Here is a 25,509-nt window from a genome sequence, read left to right as displayed (position 1 = left end):
AGACAGATTTTTCCAGTTATTAAATTTTTCAACACAAACTAGTGCAGTTGTTACAAATAAAGAAAAATTGTGTTTGGCCCTAAGAGAAGTCAATTTTTGTAAAGAGAATGGTCTTTTTCCGTAAATATAACCTTTCACCCAATATTTCATCCAATGGGATCAGCGGTCCAGCGGAAATGGTCACAATTTGAGAAATGATTGACAGACAATTGTAACGAATCACAAGAACGAAAAAAGACGAGAGGCGGGACTTCAGCAGCGAGCTGTGGGCGGAGTCTGCCGTCCATCTTTTAATGTACTGGACAGAAGGGGGATTGACGAGCTGAAAACATTACCAAATTTGAAATAAGGAATTGGCGGATATTTTGGTCGTGGCTGTCACGTAGAGATACTGAAGAATATTATACACTTTTGAAAAAGGTATAGGACGACTGTGCATCCAATTTGAGAGTTTAAAATCCCCCAAACCTTCTGTTGGAAAAACTATGTGTGTGTGCTAGCAGAGCGTTAGCCGTCAGCGCTGCTCGACATCACAACAACAGCAGCTTAATCCATGATAACTGCAGAAATATACAGTATTCCGTCTATATATATACTACCAGGGTGACATATTATCAATGCAGATGAAATATGGTGATGAAATGCTGCTGATCTTACTCGTTAGCATCTTGGTGGCTAGTGCTCAGTGATCAGAGGCTGCGTAAACACACTGTGGTTGTGCTGGCGTTACCGTATAAGTGATCTAAACTGTGAGGACGATCAAGGCACGCTGTCATTAAAATTTTTCACAATTTCTCTCATTTAAGGGGAGTGCAAAGGCGACAGTTGCATTTATTTGTTGATCTGGAAAGAACTCGAGTAAAATATAACTATAAGTTATTAACCGTTTTCTTTGCTCAGACAAATAGGGTAGCGTTAATCGAGCAGGGTGTTTGATATCAGCCTTTTCTATTGAGATGAGATCTGTCTGTCAGGAGCAGTATAAACACCATCTGCCTCACACTGAATACTGTGCAAGTTAACAGTCTCTCTGATGTGCCTGCAGTGACAGAAGGTATGAAGACAGTATCATAGCGAAGCCATGGCTGATAAGAGAAAACTACAAGGTAAGATATTATGATATAGAAAAGGTTATCTTCGCTACTCTCCCCTGCCACAATTGCTTGAACATAGTAGTTTCTGTGCAGAGGTTTTCTGAATCATTATATGATCTTATGACTTGTGCATAATCATATGCTTTACACAACCAGGTGAAATAGATCGATGTTTGAAAAAGGTCACTGAAGGCGTCGAACAGTTTGAAGACATTTGGAAAAAGGTGGGACGTTAACACCTCAAGAACCAATGCATAGTGCAAATAGGAACTAAATAAATCGTGCACTGTTGTTGGATGTTGTATTTTAATAATCTATTTCATTCTCAGCTTCATAATGCAGCCAATGCCAACCAGAAGGAAAAATATGAGGCTGATCTCAAGAAAGAAATTAAAAAGCTCCAGGTAAGGATGTGCTGTTTTGACGTTTAGCTTATTTAAAGGCTTACTGCAATTGTGTGAACATGGATAAGTGGAATAATACAAGCACAGAAGTGTTTCTTGCTGTTGGACTAGGTATTAGCACTCTGGAAACACTTCTTGTAATCAGTTTAGAGAAGCAAAACTAGCTGTTGCATAGAATGAATTATTGTACACGTTTTTTTTGAACCATTGGAAAAATATGTGTTCTCAATCAGTATAATTGTTCTCACCTGTTTTTCTTCTTAGCGGCTACGAGACCAGATTAAGACATGGGTGGCATCCAATGAGATCAAAGACAAACGGCAGCTAGTGGAGAACCGGAAGCTTATTGAAACGGTATCATACCTTAAGGCTATTTTACTTTAACACACTTGTCAGTTTGCTAAATTCTTTTGTACTTTTGATAAAAATATCAGTGCATTGGCATAACGTTTAAATTTTTTGTCATGAACTCTTAGATGCATTTCCCACGCTTGATCTGTCAAGCTTGTACCCCTTAACCTGAATCTTTGTCACTTTCTCCTCAGCAAATGGAGCGATTTAAGGTGGTTGAAAGAGAAACCAAGACAAAGGCCTACTCTAAAGAGGGGCTGGGTTTGGCTCAGAAAGTAGACCCAGCACAGAAAGAGAAGGAGGAAACGGAACAGTGGCTCACGGTACAAGAGGGCTCATGGATAACAGTGGGGGGTAGAAAAACTTTGAACAGGATACAAATAGTGCAGTAATGACATGATTTCTCTCTCTCTATCTCTCGCAGAATACAATAGACACTTTGAACATGCAGGTGGACCAGTTTGAAAGTGAAGTTGAGTCCCTCTCTGTTCAAACACGGAAAAAGAAAGGAGACAAGGAGGTCAGCATTTCGTTTTTTCCATTCCCCCCTCCTTTCGTTCCACCACTTTCCTGTTTTATTATAAATGAGGTCATTTTTTAAGTCCTTCTTTTTTATGCTTGCACTATTATGTGAACACTCACTGTTAGAGACCTCAACTTGTTTTCATACCATTCTGATCTATGGAAAGGTGTTTATTGTGTTTGTCTTCAGAAGCAGGATCGGATTGAAGAACTAAAGAGGTTAATCGAAAGACACCGGTACCACATTCTTATGTTAGAGACCATCTTGAGGATGTTGGATAACGATTCGATCCAGGTCGAAGCTATCCATAAGATCAAAGATGATGTGGAATATTACATTGACTCTTCGCAAGACCCAGACTTTGAAGAGAATGAGTTCCTCTACGATGATCTGGACTTGGAGGACATACGTAAGTCTGTGTGTTTGGGATGAATGTTGTTGTTGGCGTATATTGTCAAGAGAGGTGACATTTATAAATACCTCTTTCTCTCTAGCGACAACTTTGATGGCGACGTCTCCTCAGGGCCAAATGGAAGATGAGATGTTCCTTCAGTCCAGCAGCACACCGACCTCCACCACTTCCTCTTCCCCCATCCCTCCATCTCCTGCCACAGGCACAATGGTAATCCACTTTCTTTCATTCTTCCTCTTGTCTCAGTCTAGTCTGCAGAGCATCTCCATCATTTATAATCGCTCAGAACCTCCAATCATGCTCTTCTGTGGTCTTTCATTGACTTTTAGTCACTGAATTGATTGTCTTACTATATGTTATGTGTGACTATTTATTGCTCAGGAGATTTCGGAGGATAAGAGAGGTCGATCGACAGACAGTGAAGTCAGTCAGGTGAGACCTCAGTACCAGTTAAAGGTGTATACACTCACATTGCTGTTTTTAACTTGTATGGCTTTATAACAGTGCAGAAGCACTATAAAAGTACTTGTATGGCTTCAGGAGACTTGATATAATATGCAGTGTTGTACACAAGTTGTATGGGTCACTTTTATGCTGTGTTTGTGTTCTTTTTGAAGCGTGAAATGTCTATTATAATTATGTGGAGCAGAATAACCAGCTCAATCATCTGAATTTACACTTACACTTTTTGTGTTGTAAAATCCTACAAGTTTGAACCACAGCATGAGGAAATCATGACAGAAATGTGATTTTAAAGGGATTGTTCACCCAAAAATGACATGTATTCTTAATGAAAAGTGATATTTGTGTTTCTAACCTCATGGCTTTCTTGCTCCGATCAGTCTCCTGTGAAGAACGGGAACCCATCTCTCTCGTCTTTCTCCTCATCCGCCTCCTCAGGCTCCTCTTCCTCCTCCTCTTCACTGGTTTCTATGGCTACTGTTGTCGGTGCCTGCACAGCGGTCTCTGGGGGCAGCAGCCTGCTGGCAAGCTTTAGCAGCGCAGTGCAGCAGCATGCTCCTCAGTCTCAACAGCAAGCACAGGTCAAGCTCTCCTCCACATCCGTTCCCTCCAACAACACACCTAGTCCACCTAGCCACCCCACGCTACCTGTCTCCACTACTTCCTCTCTGCCTAGTTCCAGCACACCTGGCCCAGTTACTTCCAATTCCCAGTCCCAGGCTTCATCTGTTCCTGGGATCGAGGGCTCTAGACTGGGTTTGGGCCTGGGGAAAGGGGGCGTGACGGTGACCAGCAGCAGTAGTGGCGCTCAGATGCCAGGTCTGAGCTTGTCCAGTTCTCTCAACACCATGGCAGGTCTTCTCTCAGGCTCTACCCCTGCCCCCTACGCCCAGGCAGCTGCAGGCGGAACAGCAGCTAGTGTCTCCAGTGGTCCGGTGGGGAGTGGCAGTGTAAGTTCTGGCATATCTTTACCGAGTGCAGGTGCAGGGGGAGCAAACACAGGCACAACCAGTAATGGTACGGGTACAGGGGCTGGTATGGGCTTGCTAGGGTCCAGTTCGGGTCACAGTGCCCTAACCGGAGGAATTCTAAACCTGGTATCGGGGCAGACGGCTCTCCAGGGGTCTGCACAGATACCTGTAAGCCATGTAGGCACAGCACCTGGAGGAGGAACTGGAGAGAGCGGATTGGGGGGAAATGGAAGCAGTTCTGTGGCGAGTGCAGGAGTGGGGACGAACGTAGCGCCTGCAAGACCCCCTAGCGGCCTCAAACAAAATGGAGCAACCAGTGAGTCTGGCCGTTAATTATCCACTTTATTTACAAATTTCACATTTTTATTTATGATTTTATGAGTAGGAATATATGTGAGATAATGGCTATATTTTCCAGCTGTCTCCTTCATCTCTTAATTATTATTATTATTATTATTATTATTATTATTATAAATCTCAGTTGTTGTTGAATATTTATATTTTTAAGGTATCTTATATGGTTATTGTTGTTATTATTATTTTAACTATATTTTGATATTTACCTTTTTTTGTTGTTAATGTTCTTTTTACTATTTTTAATTGTTATTTTTAGCATTTTATATGACTAATAATAATTATTAGTAGTAATATTATTCATCTTTTTACTTTATTTTTAAATTATTTAAATGTTTTATTTATTTTGTCATTATGACTTTTTTAAATTATTGCTATTGCATAAATATTAATTTTGTAGGAATAATAATATTTACTATTATTTTAATAATTATCTTTTTAATTCTTATTTTTCTCCATACAGGTTACAGTGCTGTGGTTGCGGACAACACACCAGAATCCTCGCTCAGCAGTGCCAGCCAATCACAAAACAGCCATTCCTCATCCTCGAGCTCATCAACCAATCAAATGTGAGTATACATCTGCGTTCTTTGAGTTGTAGCTAATTTAAAAGTAATATGATTGATTACTTGTCGCTGTCTTTCTCTCTCCAACTTCCTCTGTATTGTAGTCTGGATAATGGCCCCAGTTTACTGAGTTCTATCACTCTGCCCCCCTCCTCCCCATCACCTGCTTTCACTGATAGCACGCCTGGTGGTGGGAGTCTGCTAAACGGCCCACACTCCTACACACTCAACACAGAAGCCATCAAGGTGTGTTTTTCATCCTGGCTAGACTAGATTCAGTCTGTTTCATTTTCTCAAGAGTCACTCCCATCGAATACAATGAAATTGTATTTCTTATGTAATTGCATTTGGTCTCTCGCAGGCTCCTGAACCACCAAGCTCTTTGAAAGCTATGGCAGAACGGGCGGCACTGGGATTGACACTGGATGGAGAGATTTCATCACTACACCTCCCAGATCGAGGTACCTTACATGCTGACATGTTTAGAGAGTGCACTGAACTAATCATGGGAAATAGTAGTTAAAACAGCTCATTTCAGCACCTATTTAACTGGCATACATGGTTGTTTGTAGTGCAGTCAAGTGTCACGCCTCAGTATCCTTCAAGCTTATGATTAAGATGACTCAACCACACACAGCACACCCTGTGTAACAGCTAGACTTCTGTTTGGTGTGCCAGATTAGATGTTACATAAGGTACAGAGCTGGTATAATCATCACAAACATTAAAAATGTCTTTCTTTTAAATCTGTTCTCAGCCCCACCTGGACCCACAACGGCTCCTCAGCCTGCTGTTTCAGAGGTCAACCTGCCGCCATCTTTAGGGGCGTGTCCGTTAGGCCCCACCCCTCTCACTAAAGAGCAGCTTTACCAACAGGCAATGCAGGAGTCAGCATGGACACACATGCCCCACCCGTCCGATTCAGAGAGAATCAGGTACACAATATGCTCTCTAGTCTAAACGCAGATTAAACCAAGGCATTCAAAAGCAAGCAGCTGACCCCCAAGCTGAAGATGTGGGCCTAATATGACGCAAGTCTGTTTTTTGGTCCGTTTGTAGGCAGTACCTGATGAGAAACCCCTGTCCTACACCGCCATTCCACCACCAGGTGCCCCCACATCATTCGGACTCTATTGAGTTCTACCAGAGATTGTCCACTGAAACGCTCTTCTTCATTTTCTACTACCTGGAGGTCTGTGTTTGTTGCTTTTAAATTAGCACATCTGTTGGGTGTTGCAGTCTTCCAACTTTTTGTCTTGGTTGGCATTTTGTCTCAGGGCACCAAGGCACAGTACCTGTCGGCTAAAGCACTGAAGAAGCAATCGTGGAGGTTCCACACCAAATACATGATGTGGTTCCAACGACACGAGGAACCCAAGACCATCACTGATGAGTTTGAACAGGTACAAACCCAGCACCGTTCTCATGCTCACTGCTGAAAATAAAAATGGCAAACTTATCATTTCATTTTCTAATTTTTTATCTATGAGCCATAACAATACTAGTTAAAAGCAGTCAATACCAAAGTAGTAAATAATAATAGTAGTCAGTAGTTAATAAATAAATGTGTATATATTACACAAATCAAGACTACAAGTTTTGATGAATTTTTATGATGAATTAAAAAAGTTCACATTTCATTTAGGGCTGCATGATTAATCGCGGCATTTAATACACAGAGCTGTAGTTCGCTGACAAGTCACTGAAAATCGCGTTCATAATCACTGATAAATCGCATTCGATTATGAACGCGATTTTGCGTGGCTTGTCAGCGAACTACGGCTCCGTGTGTTAAATACCGCTCCATCTGAAAGCAGGTGATGGAGATTTACCGCTAATCAAAGAACCGGCTTTACTGACGAGATGCGCATGACAATCATATGCGATTAATTGTGCAGCCCTAATTTCATTACTGTTTATAAGTGTTACTTAAATTTACATTTTAATTCTGTTTTAAGTCTATTTCACATGCTACCATTCAAAATTGTGACATTTTTGAAAGAAGTCTCTTATGTGGACCAAGAGTGCATTTATTTGATAAAAAAAACAAAACTGTAATATTGTAAAATATTATACAGTTTTACTGTTTTCTCTTTCAATATGTTTTAAAATGTAATTTACTTCTTTGGCAAAGCTGAATTTTCAGTAACCAGTCTTCAGTATGCTGCTCAAGAAACATTTCTTAATGTTGTTTGTTTAGCGACCTCCTTAATCATTTTAAGCTACTTAATGAACAAAAAAGTTACAAGAGCAGTATTTATTTACAATATAAATCTTTTACTGTCACTTTTGATCAATTTAATAAATCCTTGCTAAATAAAATTTGTAATTTTTTAATCTCTAATTTTTTCGACAGTTTAAATATGTAAATGTATGACATGTGTATGTACATAATACAATACAATAAAACTACATTGCATTTTAAGAACCCTAGTTTATGAGATGTAATGCATTCATAAAAATATGCTTGAACTTGCTTTTCTTTTTCTGTCTGTAGGGCACGTACATTTACTTTGACTATGAAAAGTGGGGCCAGAGAAAAAAGGAAGGATTTACGTTTGAGTACAGATACCTGGAGGACAGAGACCTGCAGTGACTGACGAGGAAGAGACGGGGAGAGAGAGCGATCGCTACGACAGAGAAAGCGCTGCTGTTGACATTCCGAGATGAACTCCATGTCGTGGTTAAAGTTGGATGTGATGTTGGCCTTTTTCTTTAAAAGAGAGAGAGAGCTGGGGGTCGAGTGCCTGTTTACATGCAAACATTTGAACCTCCTTCAACGTCGAGTCTTTATCCCCTTCATTTCTGTTCTAACTGAAATCCCCATCTAGTCGAGCGACAGAAATGAAAGGAAACAATTTGGTTTGGCCACAGACAAAATATTTTGCTCGTAGTTTGTGTTTGGTGGAGTGCTGCATTAGCGAGTCTTATCCTCTTAGATGACATATACTGACTATGATGTACCGGCACTATGCGAGATCCCGAGTCTAATGCATTGATTGGTTGTTCTTAATTCATTGAGCCCCTCTGGGAGTGTTTAGGCACTGTGACTTTGCCTTGCGAGATAACGTGTCGACCATTAAATTGCTATGCAATTGAATTCCTCTCGACCTCCCTACCTTATCATGACCTAAATGTGGTTTTGCTAGACCGCAAAAAAAGTTGGCGTTGATAGGGTAATGTTCTGTAGCATCTATCTTACATATGTTCACAAGCAAGGTGGGTTGAAGTTGTCAGCCTTCAAAGTGGCGTGTGATTATTTGTCTGTTAAACATGGCATGAGTGATCTCACTTCAAAAATATCTAATAAAAAGACAAAGATTCAAATATGTACAAGTTAAAAACTTATTTTTCTTTCTTTCAGTGTCCTTTAGGTTGTCCATGGCTGAATATTTTTGTTGTGTGGAAGCTTGCATGTAAAGTACAACAAAAGCCTTCCCCGAACTTTCTTCAGTTATTTTTGAAGTCACGTCAAAATGAATCTCACATACTCTGCTGGACAGTTTTCCTAAATAAAAGCGAAATATCATTGTTCTGTTACTCCATTTATTAGGCAAAGCTTTTCCAAACACCCCACATTGACACGATCCCATGTGAGTTTCCATTCATTTCAGTTTCCTCTATTGTTTGGGGAGAACGACGGGCTCGACCAACACACAAAATGTTAGAAATGTGATGAGACAGTATTTTTGATGCACAGGGCAGCTGATTGCATTTGTCTATTTCTCTCCAGTAATAAACACCATCATCCTTGCCTTTTTTCGACATGGACAGGACAGCATGCGATTATGATGTCGCTTCGTAGGTTGAGAGGAAGCAAAAAACAGAGTTGTAAAATTTCAATAAAATACTTTTGTGATGCAATGTCAGTGTTCTTGTCTCCATAAGACCATATATACAGTGTGTGTGGAAAACAAACGAAAAAAAATATATATACCAATATAAATATGCATATGTAAATTATTATATACAGCTGCAACCAGACTTTAAGCAAACAATGGTTGTCTGTTCATTGCCCCACTTCAAAAGAGATGTTTATTTGGTAAGGAGCTGTGCATTGTTTCATATTTTAGCATGTGAGAACGCTGTACAAATTTATTACCAGAGGCAAGAATCAAGCATACAATTCAGTTAGCATACTGATGTACAATAACAGACTATTCTGCAATTGACTATCAAGAGGTGTATAATAAAGTCATGTTTTGATAATTTAGAATTTTTGTGACTCGAAAATTAGTGGTGCACCACTTCCAGTCAATTTATCTTTAAATGTACTTTTAGTAAAAAAATAAGACATGGTGATCCTTGGTCATCATTATGAAAGAGCTGACGCTGTGAAAATGTCATATAATTTATTAAAATGTATTGCATAACCGTGAAATGTGGCATAACGGGACTGACCAGATAAAAGTGACTTTAAATACATATAACCATTTTGTTTGTTAAAACTCCTTTGTTGTACAAAAATGTATTGCCACAATCCATCCTACAATAAAAAGAGTGGAAAGCAATACTGGTGACAAACCAGAAAACATTAACATCAAAATGAATTTCACAAACCTTTTTGACATTTAGCCTTTAATTCTGCATATGAAGTTTTAAGATATTTAATTCATAATAGCAATTTAAAAAAATGTGATCGTGTCTCTCCTCTGATAGGAGGACAGTGATTGAAATGCATATTCAGAAACATTTCATGCAAACATGCCTACCAATCTAAACTAAATTAAATCTATTTAATCTATCTATCATTTCAATCCATTTTGAGTGTAATTAGAGTTTCCTCGGGGACAAAAAAAAAATGCATCACAGAAAATAACAGCCGGCTTTGAACTAAAATGAAAAAGGACTGGAGACAATGTGTACAGCTAGAAAAGCAACTTTATTCAATCAAAGTATTGTCCAAAGTAGTTGAAATTGAAAATAAATTTCTGAAAAGAAAAACAACTTGCATTTACTGTTCTTTGTTATACATACAACACACAATTCCTTAGTACACATTTAAAAAGGGGAAAAAAAAAGAAAATCTTGAATATGTTGCTCTCCCTCTTCATCTCCTCAGAACAGAAAGAGGATCTCCAGTGATGTGTCCTTGTGCTGTCCTCATAATTTTACCATTCCCACACAAGTCTGTCTGAGTGGGTGCGTGACAGTATAAATTAACAGTTGAAGTGTGAATCCGACCATGGCTGTCAGTGTATATGGATTCCTTCGTCTGTCACACCGCCTCACACTTTATCCTCCTTCTCGCGCTTGACCTTGAGGAACTCCGCCATGTTGGAGAAATATTTCTGATTGGCTTCAGCCACCTTCTTTTCTGCAGCCTGTGGGTTCACAATCTCCAGTCCCTGACAGAGAGCAGACAGTGTACAGACTGTTAACTACCAAATCCAACACAGCTGTCTGTCAGTGTTTCAGGAAGGGAACCAAACAAAAAGCAACTGCACTTGAATGTGCGAAAACAATTTGAACGTGAAGGATGTAACATATGCACCCTAGAGGCAGGAAAAAACTGCAAAAATAATCAATTTTAATAAGAGTTTGTGTACCTGTAAAGGAGTGAAAGCCACGCTGGAGCTGGTTCCAGATGATCGGTCTCTGACAGTGGACTTGCCACCGTACGTCATGCTCTGCTTCTGCAGTGTCCGCTGCAGTAACAAAACATTCATGAGTCCATATAGAAATGCTCATTAAATACCGATGAACCATAATTATATTAACCAAATCTACAGTATTGTTCAAAAGTTTAGGGTCAGTTTTGAAAGATTTTTGAAAAGTTTTCAAATTAATTATGTTGTATGTTCCATTCATCAAAGAATACAAAAAAAAAAAAAGAAAAGCAAGAAATCAGCATATTAGAATGATTTCATATTAGAAAATTCAGCTTTACCGTCACAGGAATAAATTACATTTTCTATAATAAAATAGAAAGCAGTTATTTTATTATTTTAAGTATTTTCCAGATTTTTACTATATTTTTAATAAATGAAAAATAAGAAACCCCAAACTTTGAATTATATAAAATAGATTTAACTTAAAAGAAACTGAATTTTCTCTTACAATTCTGTAATTATTGCTATTGTAAGATAGCATACCTGTAAGGATTTGGATATTCTGGCCTTGGTGGAGTCGTTGACCTGAGCTTGTCTGACCCTGCCGCTGCCAGACTTTCCCAGCTGACCGAGACTGAAGCCCAGATCCTCCTGATAAGCATCATCTTCAATCTTACAAGGAGAAAGACAAAGTTTATAATCCACAGTTGCTATAGTCAATCTATGGAATTTTATAACAAAGCACACTAACGGAGCAATACTGACAGAGGTCTACTAACCTCTGCAAATGTCATTCTGTTGGCATGTTTCCTGATTTCTGTCAGACCCAGCCTCTCTTTCATCTTGCGATACCTGAGTGTATAAAAAAAAAAATAGCAAGTTCATGCAATGTAAAAAAATGTTTTTCCAAGAAAATGCTAAGTCTTTCCACTTCAAAATTTCACGTTCATGTTTAATTCAGTGTTTTACTTGTAAAATTTACAAGCAATTTCTGAGTGAAAATTCTTTCTACTGTTTCTATATTTTTTTTTTTAGAGTTTACAGGTAATACTTATTAAAAAAATTAGTGTAATACAAAAATAGTGTACTTCCCCCTTCCAAATTTATTTTGCTTCATTGTCAAGAAAAACATCAATGCAAAAACTGAAATAGCAATTATGAAATATTGTCAAGTAGACTTATTTAAAAATGAATAATGTAATGCAAGAAAAAATATATTTTTGTACTTCCTTTCTTATTCTTGCTTGTCAAGAATATTGCCATAATGCATTTTTTTCCAGTTTCTTTTAGATTAAATAAAATGTAGTTCTCACAAACACCATGTTAACAACATATTTAAAAAAAAAAAAAAAAAAAAAAAAAAAAAAAAAAAAAGTACTTTCAGTTCTCAAAACCTTTGAAAAGCCATTTCTTTTACAAAAAAAAAAAAAAATTATGAAATAATTTTTTAAATGAAAGTTCTCTGCATGCTTCATTAGATTCATAAGGACCCATCAATCCCACCCCTTTTGACCCTCACCTTCTTCCTCCTCTCTTCTTCCTCTGTCCATCTAGGGGAGCTGGAAGAGGCTTCACCTGCTTGACTGGTGGGGGCTCCTGCCATTTATCAAACTTTCGCTCAATCTCTTCCTTCAAGTCATAGCCAACCTGTGTATAAACAAATAAACAAGTTAATCAAGACAAAGCACTACAGTACAGATTTTTAGCAGTAACTACGGTCTCGCTCGAATTATCATCTGAAGGGAGTAAACTCTAAACTGTACAGTGGTGTACACCAAGACGACTCTGCTGACCTTGCCATCCGCGCTCTCGTGAAAACTGTCCACACGGGAAGCCAGAGTGCATTTAGCTGAAACCAGACGAGCTGCTTTTCTCCTCAGATCCTGGAAACAAAGAAAAATGGATGATCTTCTGAATAAAAATGATCAAATAAAAGCAATGAAAAGTAAGTGAAAGCAAAAAGGTTGATGCTCACTGGAGGCAGAGACTGCACTACGTCACAGTGGTAGATGTAGCCTGTGTGGGGCAGCAGGGATGTGCTGCTGAATCCAGACAGCGTCTTCCGCTGAGCTCCCAGCAACATCAGATTACATGCAGGCATCTTGGACAGGTTAGTCAGACCACCAGCAACACCTGCAATCAAGGTTTGCATCTTGTCAACAGAAGGCATTTTTACAGTAGAACCATATTTTATTGTAGTCAAGCACAAGCGTCATAAGTTAATATTTTCCCCAAATTATAAAACTTTTTTTAATCTTTTGTGTCCCACAGAAGATAGTCATGTGGGTTTGGATCAACATGTAAATAACAGAATTGTAATTTTTGGGAAACTATCCTTTTAATTCAGCAGTCTTGTTCTCACCCATAATTTTGGCAGCAGTTGAAGCTCCGACAATAATTGAAAGATTTGGAGCAATAAATGACATCTTGGATTCCACATATTCATAGATCCTGTGTTTTGATTGGTTGAGCTCAAGGGCCATGTCACATGCCTCCTCCAGTCGCTGAAGTTCATCATCACCAAGCATTGTTCTGCAAAAATACAATCATTTAATAAAAAAATTAAAAATAAAAAAAAAAAACAGCGAAGCTTCAGTGCAGTTTTTGAAATATTTCTGAAAGTCTCTGATCCTCACCTAGGTTGCATTTATTTGATCAAAACTATAGTAATATTGTGAAATAATTTTCTATTTGAAAATATTTAAAAATGGAATTTATTCTTCAGTGTCTCATGATCCTTGAGAAAATTGTAATATTCTGATTTGGTGTTTAAATCATGTTGAAAACAGTTTTTCATTTTAATATGCTTAATGTTTTTCTTTTATGATTCTTCGACGAATAGAAAGTTCAAAAACAGCATTTATTTGCATTTTAATCTTTTGGAATAATACAGTCACTTTTGATCAGCTGAATACATTCTTGTTGAATAAAACTCATTCATTTCAAAAACAAAAATCCTACTCGCTCCAAACAGAAGCGTTTATCAAAAAACAAGGTTCTCTTCCTGTAATCCTACCAAATATATCTGCTCACTCACCCTTGTGTGGTTGAGGCTGTAACACTGACCACCATGATAGTAGCATTAGTCAGGATCTGCTGGAGGGTCTCATTATTTTTGCATTTCTCTAGATTGTTACCCAGCTCCTGAAGACACACAAACAGATCATTGCACATAAAACACACATGAGAATTTATGTTTAAGCTTCATTAATAAACAAAATTACTGATCAGAGGATGGACATCACGTCAACATTTTGCATGAATAGGATGCTCAAAAATGCTCAGCCCATCAAATATGCTTCGTCATACCTTAACAGTTCTGATATAGTCTAGTGCATTTGGCACCAAAGACTCCAGCTCAGGAAACCTTTTGGAGTATTTGTCGCGAACAAACTTGTGAATGATATCTGAGGAGGAAATAAAGAGGAATTGATGTTATGGTGCTAGATATGCGATACAAATATTGAAATTAGACGATAAAGATTTAGCATATTCACTATGAAATTAATATTAAACTCACTAAATTCATTGTCAATTTCCACTGTGAGATTGTTGGCGGCGACAATGAGTCTGTACTCTGGGTCTGCTTCAACAGGTCCAGACACTGAAGAAAGAGGAAAAATGGGTGTTAAACATGGAAAATTAATAAATACCAGAGTGTTCGTAAAGGAGATGGATGTTACGGACCTTCGGAATTTTTGCGTTGATTTCCAGCATAATGACCGATTTTATCCATGATTTCAGCAAACTGTACGAAGTCGAGATGTTTGCAATAAATTAGTTTAACGTTTCAGGAGACGGTACTTATATGAATCCCTTTAGAGATAAAAGTCAAATGAATGAATTTAAAAACTCACTGGCTTGCTGTGTCTTAGTTTTGCTATGGATGTGACACTCTCCGTCCCACTGTAATCCACCTCCATCTCCTCCGGTATGTCCTCCAGACCCCCAACGGCTTGATTCTCCCCGGGTTCCCCATCACTATCACCCCCTTCTCCTCCGGGATACAGCCCGTCCTCTTCTTCTCCTGCCTCCTCCAAGTCTGCAAGCAATTCGTCTGCCAAAGACATCTACGAACAGAGCGAGAAAACAAACGCGAAATAGATCAAAACATCGTTTATTTGCTCAACGAGGTTTTAAAAATAGTCCTCCGAGTAAATGAGTTTAAACTTACATTTCCAGAGCGCCTCTTTTCTTCTCACTTCGATAGAAAATACCAATATCAGCCAACATGCAACGAAACACTAACGCACAGCACCAAACAACGCGCTGAAGTCGCAGGTTAAATGCGTCACATGTTTTACAGCAAAGGCTTCTGGGAAATATGAAACGAACGCATGAAAAAGCAGCAATTTGCCTTTAGATAGATAGATAAGCAATAAGTTAAATATTTAAAAGGCTGAGCATGGTTATGCATAAGAAACTGAGAAAACAGAATCATTTTTGTCATCATGGCACACAATAATGTTCCCAGGGTGCCACATTTTTTGTTTTTTTTTCTGCATTGGGATAGTAGGCGCGTTCGACTTTAAGCGTCGCTGCGCAGAATGGTCAGTGTGCATGACATCAAAGTACCGCGAGAGCCATTCGAAAGCATAGGATCTGTTGGCTCTCTTATCGCTCTCGCGGTACTTTGATGTCACGCACTGACCATTCTGCGCAGCGCCGCTTAAAGTCGAACGCGCCTAATATCATAACAGGGTTGCATGTGACAAAGCTAATAGTATTTAAATAATAGTAATAATATTTAATTATTTAAATAATTTTGACTAAACTTTACTACAAATTTTCTGTTAGATAACAGGTCAAACAAAAATGAACATGGGATTTGTGCTTCATGGGCCACCAAAGTGTAAAGTATTGTGGATTTCGCTAGAGCTGACATCTCTTAACCTGTTCTGTTTCATAATACTAAGCTTATGCCAGTTTATAAGTTATATTATGGAAAAATGCACTAAAATAATAATATTACAAAACAAGGTTAGTAAAGTCGTTTGGTCGTAAAGTTAGTAAATCGCGTTTGGTCTCGTACTGTATCGTGTATCTTGTCAGTGTGTGCACTTGCTTGGCCATTTGTAGTTGATAAACAGGAAAGTGGGTTCAAGCGCCAGCAGAAGGCAGTGTAATGAAGTGGTCTTTAAGAGAAGCAGTCTATCAGCGGAAGTTTAAAATCAGCTCGTAAGTGTATTTACTTGTCTCAGTGTTTAGCGCATTTGCCGTTGCTAGGAAACGCTTATTTTGTTTACTAGGATGAGAGTTGCTGAAATCGCGTTTGGTCTCGTACTGTATCGTGTATCTTGTCAGTGTGTGCACTTGCTTGGCCATTTGTAGTTGATAAACAGGAAAGTGGGTCCAGCTGAATTGAAATGATCATTTGTTGGATTGGTATAATAAAGGTTATTATACCGCGGCAGCGGTCGCGGCAGTCGTCGTGTGAAGCCCTCTTAGTGTGAAGACCAAAGAGTGTAAAGACCATCGACTCTACCGTGCGACTCCACCGGGCAGGGACACCGGCAAGGGATAGTAGTAGCTTTTTATTTAATTTTTTCATTGATATGTTTATTATTGAAATGTTGTTGTTATATGCATGTGTTAATTTTATTTAATTTCTTTATTTTCTTAAATATGTGGGTAGATAGTATTTATAGAGTTGTAACTTTTTAGTTTTAGTTACTTTTTCTTATTTGTAAGTCGCTTTGGACAAAAGCGTCTGCTAAATGACAAAAGTAAGTAAGTAAAGTAAGTAAGTAAAGTGTTACACAGAAGTTATTATAAGACAGAACAATTTATTGTCATCAAACAGTTCAATAAATGTTTCACAGTTTCCATGTTATTTTCACTCCCTCAGCATCTTACAGAATAATATGAAACCTCCAAATGAAACAGATGCTGAACGTGATGTAATGATCTGGATTACCTCAGACATCTGCATGAATGATAAGATCGAAAACAAAAAAATGAATGAATAAGTCAATTAATTGATATGTGTGCTGATTTCTCTTTTTTTCATGCCAAGCAATAATTACTGGTTCAAAATAAATAAAGGAAAAGCTAATGTCAAATACATTATTAGAAAATAACACCTGTGTAGAGACACATCATAGGACAACTAGATACAGACTGACATCTAGAAATAGCTAAATTAGAGAAAACATTTCAAAGTGTTTGTACCTATGCAAAGATATATGTTTGTTACTAGGATTAAACGGCAAACGCCATAAATCCAAAATAATTTGATACAAAGTAAATATACAGTATACTTAAACTTATGAAGTGAATTAGGCCAGACAAACATATATTTAAATAAAAAACAAATGCAGAATAAATAAACAATTAAGTAAACAAATCAGATACAGAAATAAATACCATTTGCAATAAAAAATACAGTATAAAACATAACAGTTAGTTGCAGTTTTATTTTTTCGTGCATCTAAGAATACATTTAAAATAAATGGTTTTAAAATGAATTTGTATTCTGTTACAATTTCATTTGAAGTTTGTACAAATGCTAAATGAGAACTGCACTGCTGTGATTTGGAAAGAGACGGTTCCCTCCTCAACCACAAACTACAAGAATGTCTGACTGCAATGAGAACAAATTTACAATGTCAATATTTCTAAGCTCACAAATAGACAGGTACTGGTCAGAGAAAGTGCGCCCCTTCATTCAAGGGGAATAAAATACAAACGTACTTCGAGAAGCAATGAAAATAAAACTGGTACATAGTAAGCTGGTACATAGTAAGACTCCCATTGCATAGCCGAAAAGTACATGTCATATTTTACATAACTTCAAGGATTTTGGCTGTTTGGAAGGTACTTTCTATGTGTGGATTTACCACTCCAGCTGCTGCAGTGAGTAAAACCTGGACTGCCTCCAGCCTTTTGAAACGGGAGTCCTTCTTTTCCTCGCAGTTAAAAAAATAACCTCCAGGAGCCGTCATAGTTACCGATGACAACGGGGGCCACTCAATCACTCCAGGGGTTTAGGGAACAGTAGTATGTCACACTAAATGCGGGTCGTCAGCTGGGCTCACTGTAAACCTCGATGATGAGCCGGAAGTTACTCCGGTTGGAGATCTTGGCTTCACTACATGGTCTTTACTTTTTGATGCCTTGTGGCTGGCAGATCCTGACAAAAAGGGCAGAGGAACAAAGAAAACCGAAAAATGTGATCACGTGTGATTTGCGTTATACAAATCAAGCCCAAATTATAATAACTTCTGCTGAACACACTTACCAAAAGCATCAGTTTTGGGGGGCTTTCCATGGGGAGATGAACTATTAGATCCAGAGCTCAGTTCATTAGTTGGAGTTTCCTGGCATGAAGAGTTTCAAAATAACAAAACAGACAATGTTTAACAATGTGAAAGCTTGCAACTGAAGGTACTCGTTGCTTTTCTGTATAAACACCCTTCACATACCTGATCGAAAAGATAGACTGTGACATCATCAAAAAATGACACATTCCTCCCACGGTCACGGTTCTCTTTGTCTACGGGCTCCTTTGGTGATTTCAACAAGCTACGCAAACCCACTCTCTTATCAACATCTGTTTCCGTGACAACAATGACACGCCTGGGAGACTCATCCTCCTGTTCCTCTTCTTCATCTTCGTCTGGATCGCTACCTGTTGAAGCAAGCCTCCTCCTCCCACCTCTGTGCTCTCCCCCTTCCCAGAATCCTCCTTTGGCATTTGGTGAGAGAGGAAGAGAGAGAGCGAGCGGAGGGAGGGACAAGGAGAGACGGGCCAGCTTAGCTGAAATGGGATGATAGTACAGATGGAGAGATGAAAGACAAACATCAGAAAATGGTGGTATATATGTGTGTGTGTATATAGTGTGTGTGAGAGAGAGAGAGAGAGAGAGAGAGAGAGAGAAAGAGATTGTTATAAAATTATTATTTAAAAAAAAAAGGAAGAATATATTATATATATACTGACAATTTTTTATGTTTGGGATTTCAACTAGCTGTCAACCCCTCATAATGATTCAGCGACTGATGTGATATAAACTGGATAATTAGCCAAATCGGTTAATTAAAATAAAATAATCTTCTACATATGGACTTTTTCCAAGTTCTTTGGTTTTCAGTTTTGGTCCATTTGCCAAAAAATATTTAAAATTGCACAACAGCATAAAATGCACAACTGATGATAACAAATCCAAATTAAATTGTTGAGTGCTTTCAGTTCACAGTACCTTTCATAGCTTGATTTGCAGCTGGCAATGAAGGTGTAACCTCAGGCTGTTCAAGCACAGTAATTTCTTCTGTCTTTGCTTCAGCAGGTTCACTCACAGACACAGAGGGAGAGGAGGGTTGAGACTCCTCTTTGCTGCTAAGATAAATCATTTACACTAAGAAGTCTGGTTTTTACCTTCTTTAACCAAGAAATGCATTCAGTTAAATTTAATTTGAAAGCACAGACTGTGGTTACATTAAATGTACTGACATCACATTTTCTGCAGTTCACACTGATTAAATACAGAATATCTGACTATGATTCATAATCTCTAGAATAGTGAGAGATGTTATATTATCTCTCTTAGAATAGTATTATATAGATATATTGTCTCTCTCTTAGAATATTGATCTGTTTTATTCATTACTTCATCTATTTTTTGTAGTATTTCTGGAGCATAGACACACCTCTCGTTTTCTTGGAAATCTTTGCTTGCAACACTTTCTTCAGAGGATGAAGTGGTAGAAGTTCCCCAAGGGTGCAGAATCACGCTGTCACTAACTGTAGACCCCCACAGGACATTGGTTTTAACATTTTCACTGAGAGAGTACTGAAGTCTTTCCTCACAAACCTAAAAAAAAGACACAGAATGTTTCAGAAATAGCAGAGCATCAATAGAGTACAGGTCACGGTAATTTTTACCCACCTGCATCATCAGTCCATTTTTTGTCTGCATTTTTGAGAGTGACCTCTGCCCTTTGGAACCATCTGTAGAATTGCATGGTGAGAGAGGAGTTGGCACATGCTGGCCCGTTCTCTTCTCCACTGACTGCTGAGCTTCTTCTGGGAAATTTGTAGAAATGTTTTCATACTGCTCTGACTGTTGCAAGACAGCCGTGGTACTTTTCGATATCCCGTCAACTTCTTCTTTTAGCTCAACTCTCGTCTTCCCCTCTGCATCTGCTGAGTCATGATGATTTATTATGCCACTAGCACCACTCGTTCTTTGCTCTGGATTTCTCTTCAAAGATTCAAGCAGATCTAAGTTTCCTAAAAACAGATCTCCAAGGGTCTCTTCATCCCCAGAAATGCAGCACAGTTGCTCCAGTTTTTCAAAATCCTCCAGAGGCTCTTCATCCAAGTCCTTCCACTCAGAGATCAACAACTCAGGGATGGAGTTCAGAGAACACTGGGAGAGAGGTGAATGGGATGCTTTCTGGGACAGGCTATTTCTGTCGTCCATAGCATTTGATTCTGGGTGAATGTGGTTTTCTTTCACGAGAGATGTGTGCAGTTTTTGTCCCAGGTTTGCAGTGATCCCTTTGCTGTGAGTGGTGGTACTCTTGGCAAGTTCTTCAAGAGAATGATCTAAATAGTTAACATCATCAGAACAGTCGGAAGGCTCGTCATGTTCTTTAGTAGATGCTTGATCTGCAGCACAGAACAGACTTGAACTGGTCTTAATTTCTATGTGGTGTACTGTATTCGGGAAACTACTTGGGCCTTGGCACTTGCCCACTCCTCCATGTGGGGAAGCAGAACATTCAGAAAGCTCCACTGAAATCAGTGCATGGGCAGAACACTGAATGTTGCTACTATGAATCTTACATGGCTCTGGATCAGTGCTAATGGTGAGACTTGGGCAAGATGGAGAATCTGATCTTTCTTTTTCAAAAAACACATCACTGATTGTGGCAGGACAGTGATTACTGTCAACATTATGTCTACCGGTTTCTGTACTAAGACACTCTGGATATGCTGAAATGATGTGAGAACTATCAGCTAAGTCAGTGGTTGAGTTTGACATATCTATTGTGCAGGTTTGACGGTCTTCAAGGGCTGCAACCAACATTTTGCTTGCTTCAGTTTTGGGAGCCCATGTGGCTTCGGTTTGGTCCCTTTGTACATTGTTATTATGACTAGAAAGAGATTCTTTGTGGTATTGTAGAGGTTCCAACTCATCAGTTGAAGCATTTGTAATAGAAAACGAGGGAGAGTGAGTCACACATCCTCTTACACCCACTATGTTTTCGTGACTGTCAAACTCTTTAATATCTTTATCCCCAAACAATTCACCTCCCACATAATTTTGTAAACATGTCTCCGAATTCTGGGTATCAATCACCACCTCAACAGGTCTGTGTTGCACAGGTGCCTCCAGCTCTGGGTTCTCCAGATTCTCAACTTCCATTTTTATTTTGCTAATATAGTGCCCTGGTGTTCCATTTTCCATCTCTGGATTTTCCATGTTCTCCTCTTGCTGAAAGTCGAACCTTTCTACAAGTGCCTGATGAGCTTCCTTTGCCCCAGTAGAAAGGATCAGCCTCTCAGGTGGTGGATAATCAGCCTGTCCTAGCTTCTCATCATTAAATGCATCTTCACGTATTCTCTGAGTAGTGGGATGAGACTCGCTATCTGCAAGCTCATCATTTGCTTCAGATTCCCAAAATTCATGACTCACCACTAAGTGTTCCTCCTCCCCCCAGGCCTTTTTTCCAAAACTCGGGAACAGCTCTGATCCAAGCTCTGCTTCTGGTGTCTGAGCTTCGGCTGCAGCCCACTGGTCATTTTCTACAGGCCAAAGGTGAAGTTCTCCCTGCTGAAATGTTTGGCAGTTGAATTCCCCTTTCATAGTCTGCTCTGTACCATAATCTTCCTCAAGGGCAATCCACAACTCCTTCTCCTTCAGTTCAAGACCCATTGAGGCACCTCTGCCAAATTCATCAGAACATTCATTTTTTGAGATCTCCATAGTACTGCTGACTTTCTCGTCTGCTGAATTTTGGGGGGATTCCTTGATAGTGAAGCAGAGTTCCCCTACAGCTAGCTGACTTTCAGGCCTCTCCTTTGCCTGTTCATCCTCACTCTCTTCTGAATACGAGAGGTTTCTCAAGCCTAGTTCATTTGCATCTATGTCTTGGATATCAAGCTTACCCTTTTCCTCTCCTGTAGGTTCTTCAGCTTTCGTCTCAGACCAGATGAATTGGGCCAGGCCGCATTTAGTGTCATCATTGCTGAGCTTTGTGTTTATCTCAGGGCTGATGATGCATTTAGAATAATCAGACCGTAAGCTGTAAAACCGTGATAACCTGGATTTACTTTTATCTGATGACTGTTCATCAACTGGGAATTCAGGTGATGTACAACGTGCCTCCTTACACTTCGTTGTTTGCGAATATGAGCAATGTTCAATGAGTTGTTCTTGACAAACTGGTCCAGAAATGGGTTTTTGAGGGTCTGAGACTATGTCAGCGAGCAGTCTAAGATCTGTAGCACCTGAATCGTGAAGCACTCTTTCTTTTGAAAATGTGTGAGACGTGACCAGCTCACTATTTTTGACTGGAGAGGAGTGCTGGATGTTAAGGGAGCTGTTGCTAAATGGAACTCCCTTATTTGGCTCATCCTCTCCATTGGAAAACAACCTGGCAATAAACTCAGCATTGCATTCACTTTGAGAATCTCTTGAAATGACAGCACCTTGTATGAGGCCCTTCTCTACATCAACTCTCTCATTTGAACCCCACAATTCCTGCATATCTTGTTTCATCTCCACTTCCTTTTCTAAATTCTCCAGTAGTCCTTCATCCTCAATCTTTTCCTCAATTCCCATCATTATTCCTCGATTCCCACCAAGTACATCGGTGCCTTTTCTGCCTAAACCCTCCCCACCATCCAAGTCACTGTCAGAGAAGTAGGCCGAATCCCGGTGTGGTGTTTCAGTTCCCAGGGCTTTCCATCCACCACTTCCTCCACCCAACCAGGAGTCTCCAGGTGTGAGGCAATCCGATGAACTAGAGGTCAAAGGTGACAAGACGGAATCTGTGGGGGTCATGGTGGAAAGTGACTGATCAGAGTTGGGTTCATGCACCATAGGTGAGTGGAACACATCTGTGCTTGATTCATTCAAGGAAAGTGAAGATTCACTTGGAAGTATTTGCTCTTTTGCCATTTGCATGTCTTTATCATGACACACTGTGCTTGAATTAGTTTCCTTGTCAGGTAAAGTGGTTTGTATGAGAGATTTAGAGGATGTCTCCATTTGCAAGTTGGAAGTGGGGCAGTCTTGACACATATTTGAACTGTATTCCCTTTCCTTTGTAGAGCTTGTGCCCCCTGCTGAACTACTGTTTTGTGAAGGATCAAGGAAAGTCAATTCATTTGGCCTCTGGTTTAGATCTTCTGGCAGTTTCTCATTGTGTACATATTTAAATGTTGCATTTGATGTCATCACCTCGATGCCGGCTGAAACATTGTGATCATTTTTCTGCATTAGTTCTTTTGCCTGAACAAACATGCCCTTCAAATAATTTTCATCTGCACATACAATTTGTGTATCATCAGGGATTTGATTTTTGTCACAACTCGGTGAACCATTAACAGTGTGCAGATTCCTGGGTTCTGCTGGACCTTCACTTACACAGTCATGCTGATTGTGAGACTCTTCAGAATTTAGTTTCTCTTTTATAATGGGAGATATCTGCTCCAATAGAGGCCCATTTATAGGCATTACCTCTGAGGGAGGAAAATCATAAAGGGAATGCTTCTCAAGCTCCATTTCAGGTGAAAAGTGACTGACTGGAGTTAATTTCTGAGCTGATTCAAGATTTTGTAACTCAGTTGCAATCTGAAGTACTGGAATTTCTGGGCGCATAGCAACTTTTATTTCACTCCTTTTTGCCCGCTTGGTGACTTGAGCATAAATTGCTTCTTTTGCGTCACCTGGTGGCTTTCCTGCTCTTGTTCTTTCTGATTCAAACTGTATTGTCTGAGATGATTCTGGGTCAATGCATATTGACTCATACTCAGGAGACAATGGAGCAGGTGAAACACTATCTTCCTTTTTGCATTGCCTTGTAATGATTTCAGTTAGAAATGTTTCAGCAGATTGAATCTCCTTCAGGAATTCCTCTCTCGTCATTTCCCCTTTCTTCAGCTCAGGTTCAACACTCTCATTGGGAATTTCGGAGAGCAGGGAATGAGACTTCTTTATCCCTGATGAAAAAGCCTCTTCAGCTTCTGCATACACTGGTAGATCTGAGGAATATGCAAAAGGGTGAGGAGTAGTTCCAAATCTGGAAACCGGGGTGCCACCTTCGCCATCATATGCATCCTCACAATCTGACACAGATGTCTCAATCTCTGTAAGGAACAAATCTCTCTTTTTGCCACGGCCTTCATATCCAGGCAGGAAGTCTTTGTCTGAGGCCCAAACTTGTGAGGATGAGTCAAGTTCTGTAAGAAGAGACTGGGATCTCCGCATTCCTTTGTCTTTCCTTCCATCACTTTCTCGTGCCCACAAGCTTTCTCCATCTTTCATGTCCACGGGGTCATTGGAGATCTCAGTCAGAAACAAATGTATGGGAGATTTCCTAGCAGCTGCAACTCGCTCACGTTGCATGACTGCATCTTCCCTCCAAATGGCCGGCAGGATGGTGGCGAGGCGGGATTGTGTTCGCTTCATTCCCCTTGAGAAAAGCTCGGTCGTAGCTGGGTCTGGTTCATCAACCAGGTTGGTGTGCTGAATGGTTGTTCCACTGGTGGATCTATGTGGTGACATGAAGGGTGAATCATCATCATCGTTGTCATCATCTTCATCCTTGGAGAACTCCGGGCTAGAGGATGACATTCTCTCAATTTTTGGAATTGTGGATTGAGATCGAGTCATTCTGGACTCATTGTCTGTAGTGTACATCTCTGGAGCATCTCTTGAATTATACAAAGACTGAGACCGTGTCATGCCTCTGTCAGCATTTCTCTCATCAGTATGGTCACAGCTTAGTAGGTCTCTTTGTAAGTGCATCACATTGTATCTGGAATATGTCTCTGAAGAGTAATTTTGACCCTTTTGGAGTCTATAGTGTGGAGGGAGAGGTGGAGGACAGGTTTGAGGTGGGAGAAACAGGGAGTGACTACCAGAAGATAGTGGAATAGAAGGAGAGAGTGATGGAGATGGGGGCAGTGTCTGGTGAGTGCGATTTAAGCCTAAATGGTCAAAGTTGGCTTTTGACAGCGAACTCATTAGTAAAGAATCAGAGGTCTCAACTTTGCATGTCGGGAATGAGGATCCAGGGTAAATGTCTAACCCGTATGTTCTTGCGTAACCTAGGGGAGGAGCAGGCAGGGGACGTGAGTGTAGATGGCTGCCAGAGGACATGGACATTGAACGAGGTTTAGGCGGGAGAATGGGCGCTTGAGGACTAAGGGACTTTTGTTTTGCTTCTCCAATGTCTATAACAGCATAATCCGTCACTCGGTTACAGCTCTCTTTACTAAACTCAACCAAGCCAGTGTTTGGAACCCTAACCTTTACCTCACTGGATCTGACCGTCTGAGAGGTGCCTCTCGCAAAGCCATCTTGTTGACTGAAAGCTGGTCTGTCTTTTCCAGTAGTCCCTGTTTGAAGCTCGACCAGCTCCAGATCTCCAGGACACATTGAACTTTTTTTTAATGATCGGCCTTTTCCAAGACTAGGGGACTTATCCTGGGGAGTATGCTCTTCCAGGCGAATGTAATACTCACTGGCCAGTGAAGGGCTGCGGGCACTGATCACGGGGACGACGGTGGGTGTGTCCAAGGTCTGCCTGTGGCCAGAATTGGGTGTTGGTATTGGCTGAGGTGGAGGAAGTGGTTTGTACCCT

The 25,509-nt window shown here is 39.8% G+C and overlaps 2 protein-coding genes across 3 annotated transcripts; one reads left to right on the top strand and one right to left on the bottom strand.

Moving 5' to 3' along the window:
• The first annotated feature begins 248 nt into the window (after window positions 1-248).
• Window positions 249-9,004, top strand: LOC306887464 (CCR4-NOT transcription complex subunit 3-like). 2 transcript variants are annotated; one of them, XM_079445205.1, is made up of 18 exons: window positions 249-420; window positions 1,046-1,106; window positions 1,251-1,318; window positions 1,424-1,498; window positions 1,763-1,852; window positions 2,044-2,172; window positions 2,274-2,369; window positions 2,562-2,781; window positions 2,867-2,994; window positions 3,166-3,216; window positions 3,627-4,533; window positions 5,035-5,140; window positions 5,242-5,383; window positions 5,499-5,598; window positions 5,895-6,072; window positions 6,197-6,329; window positions 6,415-6,540; window positions 7,635-9,004. In XM_079445205.1, exons 2-18 carry the CDS (start codon window positions 1,082-1,084, stop codon window positions 7,731-7,733), a joined length of 2,673 nt encoding a protein of 890 aa, XP_079301331.1. In that variant the 5' UTR covers window positions 249-420; window positions 1,046-1,081; the 3' UTR covers window positions 7,734-9,004. The 2 variants fall into 2 exon arrangements, with proteins under 2 accessions (XP_079301331.1, XP_079301332.1); XM_079445206.1 differs by having other exon boundaries at window positions 293-420; window positions 2,568-2,781.
• Window positions 9,005-9,475: 471 nt separating this feature from the next.
• prpf31 (PRP31 pre-mRNA processing factor 31 homolog (yeast)) lies at window positions 9,476-15,238 on the bottom strand. Its single transcript, XM_079445207.1, has 14 exons — window positions 14,864-15,238; window positions 14,547-14,759; window positions 14,377-14,437; window positions 14,210-14,293; window positions 13,999-14,096; window positions 13,727-13,833; window positions 13,052-13,221; window positions 12,665-12,822; window positions 12,483-12,572; window positions 12,209-12,336; window positions 11,469-11,541; window positions 11,233-11,361; window positions 10,687-10,785; window positions 9,476-10,485 (listed from the first exon to the last, which is right to left on the bottom strand). Exons 2-14 carry the CDS (start codon window positions 14,757-14,759, stop codon window positions 10,366-10,368), a joined length of 1,530 nt encoding a protein of 509 aa, XP_079301333.1. The 5' UTR covers window positions 14,864-15,238; the 3' UTR covers window positions 9,476-10,365.
• Window positions 15,239-25,509: the final 10,271 nt, after the last annotated feature.

This window comes from Barbus barbus (assembly GCF_936440315.1).
Source record: "Barbus barbus genome assembly, chromosome: 21".
Taxonomy (NCBI): domain Eukaryota; kingdom Metazoa; phylum Chordata; class Actinopteri; order Cypriniformes; family Cyprinidae; genus Barbus; species Barbus barbus.
This window is presented reverse-complemented; position numbering and strand designations above follow the sequence as displayed.

What these genes read in the sequence shown, in the direction of transcription:
- LOC306887464 (XM_079445205.1), top strand. Translation starts at nt 1,082, where the DNA reads ATGGCTGATAAGAGAAAACTACAAG. An exon ending in AAACGGAACAGTGGCTCACG is followed by an intron (nt 2,173 to 2,273) that starts GTACAAGAGGGC and finishes TATCTCTCGCAG; the next exon opens with AATACAATAGACACTTTGAA. An exon ending in TCACTGATGAGTTTGAACAG is followed by an intron (nt 6,541 to 7,634) that starts GTACAAACCCAG and finishes TTCTGTCTGTAG; the next exon opens with GGCACGTACATTTACTTTGA.
- prpf31 (XM_079445207.1), bottom strand. Translation starts at nt 14,759, where the DNA reads ATGTCTTTGGCAGACGAATTGCTTGCAGACTTGGAGGAGGCAGGAGAA. An exon ending in TAGTGCAGTCTCTGCCTCCA is followed by an intron (nt 12,573 to 12,664) that starts GTGAGCATCAAC and finishes CTTTGTTTCCAG; the next exon opens with GATCTGAGGAGAAAAGCAGC. An exon ending in ACGAGAGCGCGGATGGCAAG is followed by an intron (nt 12,337 to 12,482) that starts GTCAGCAGAGTC and finishes GTTTATACACAG; the next exon opens with GTTGGCTATGACTTGAAGGA.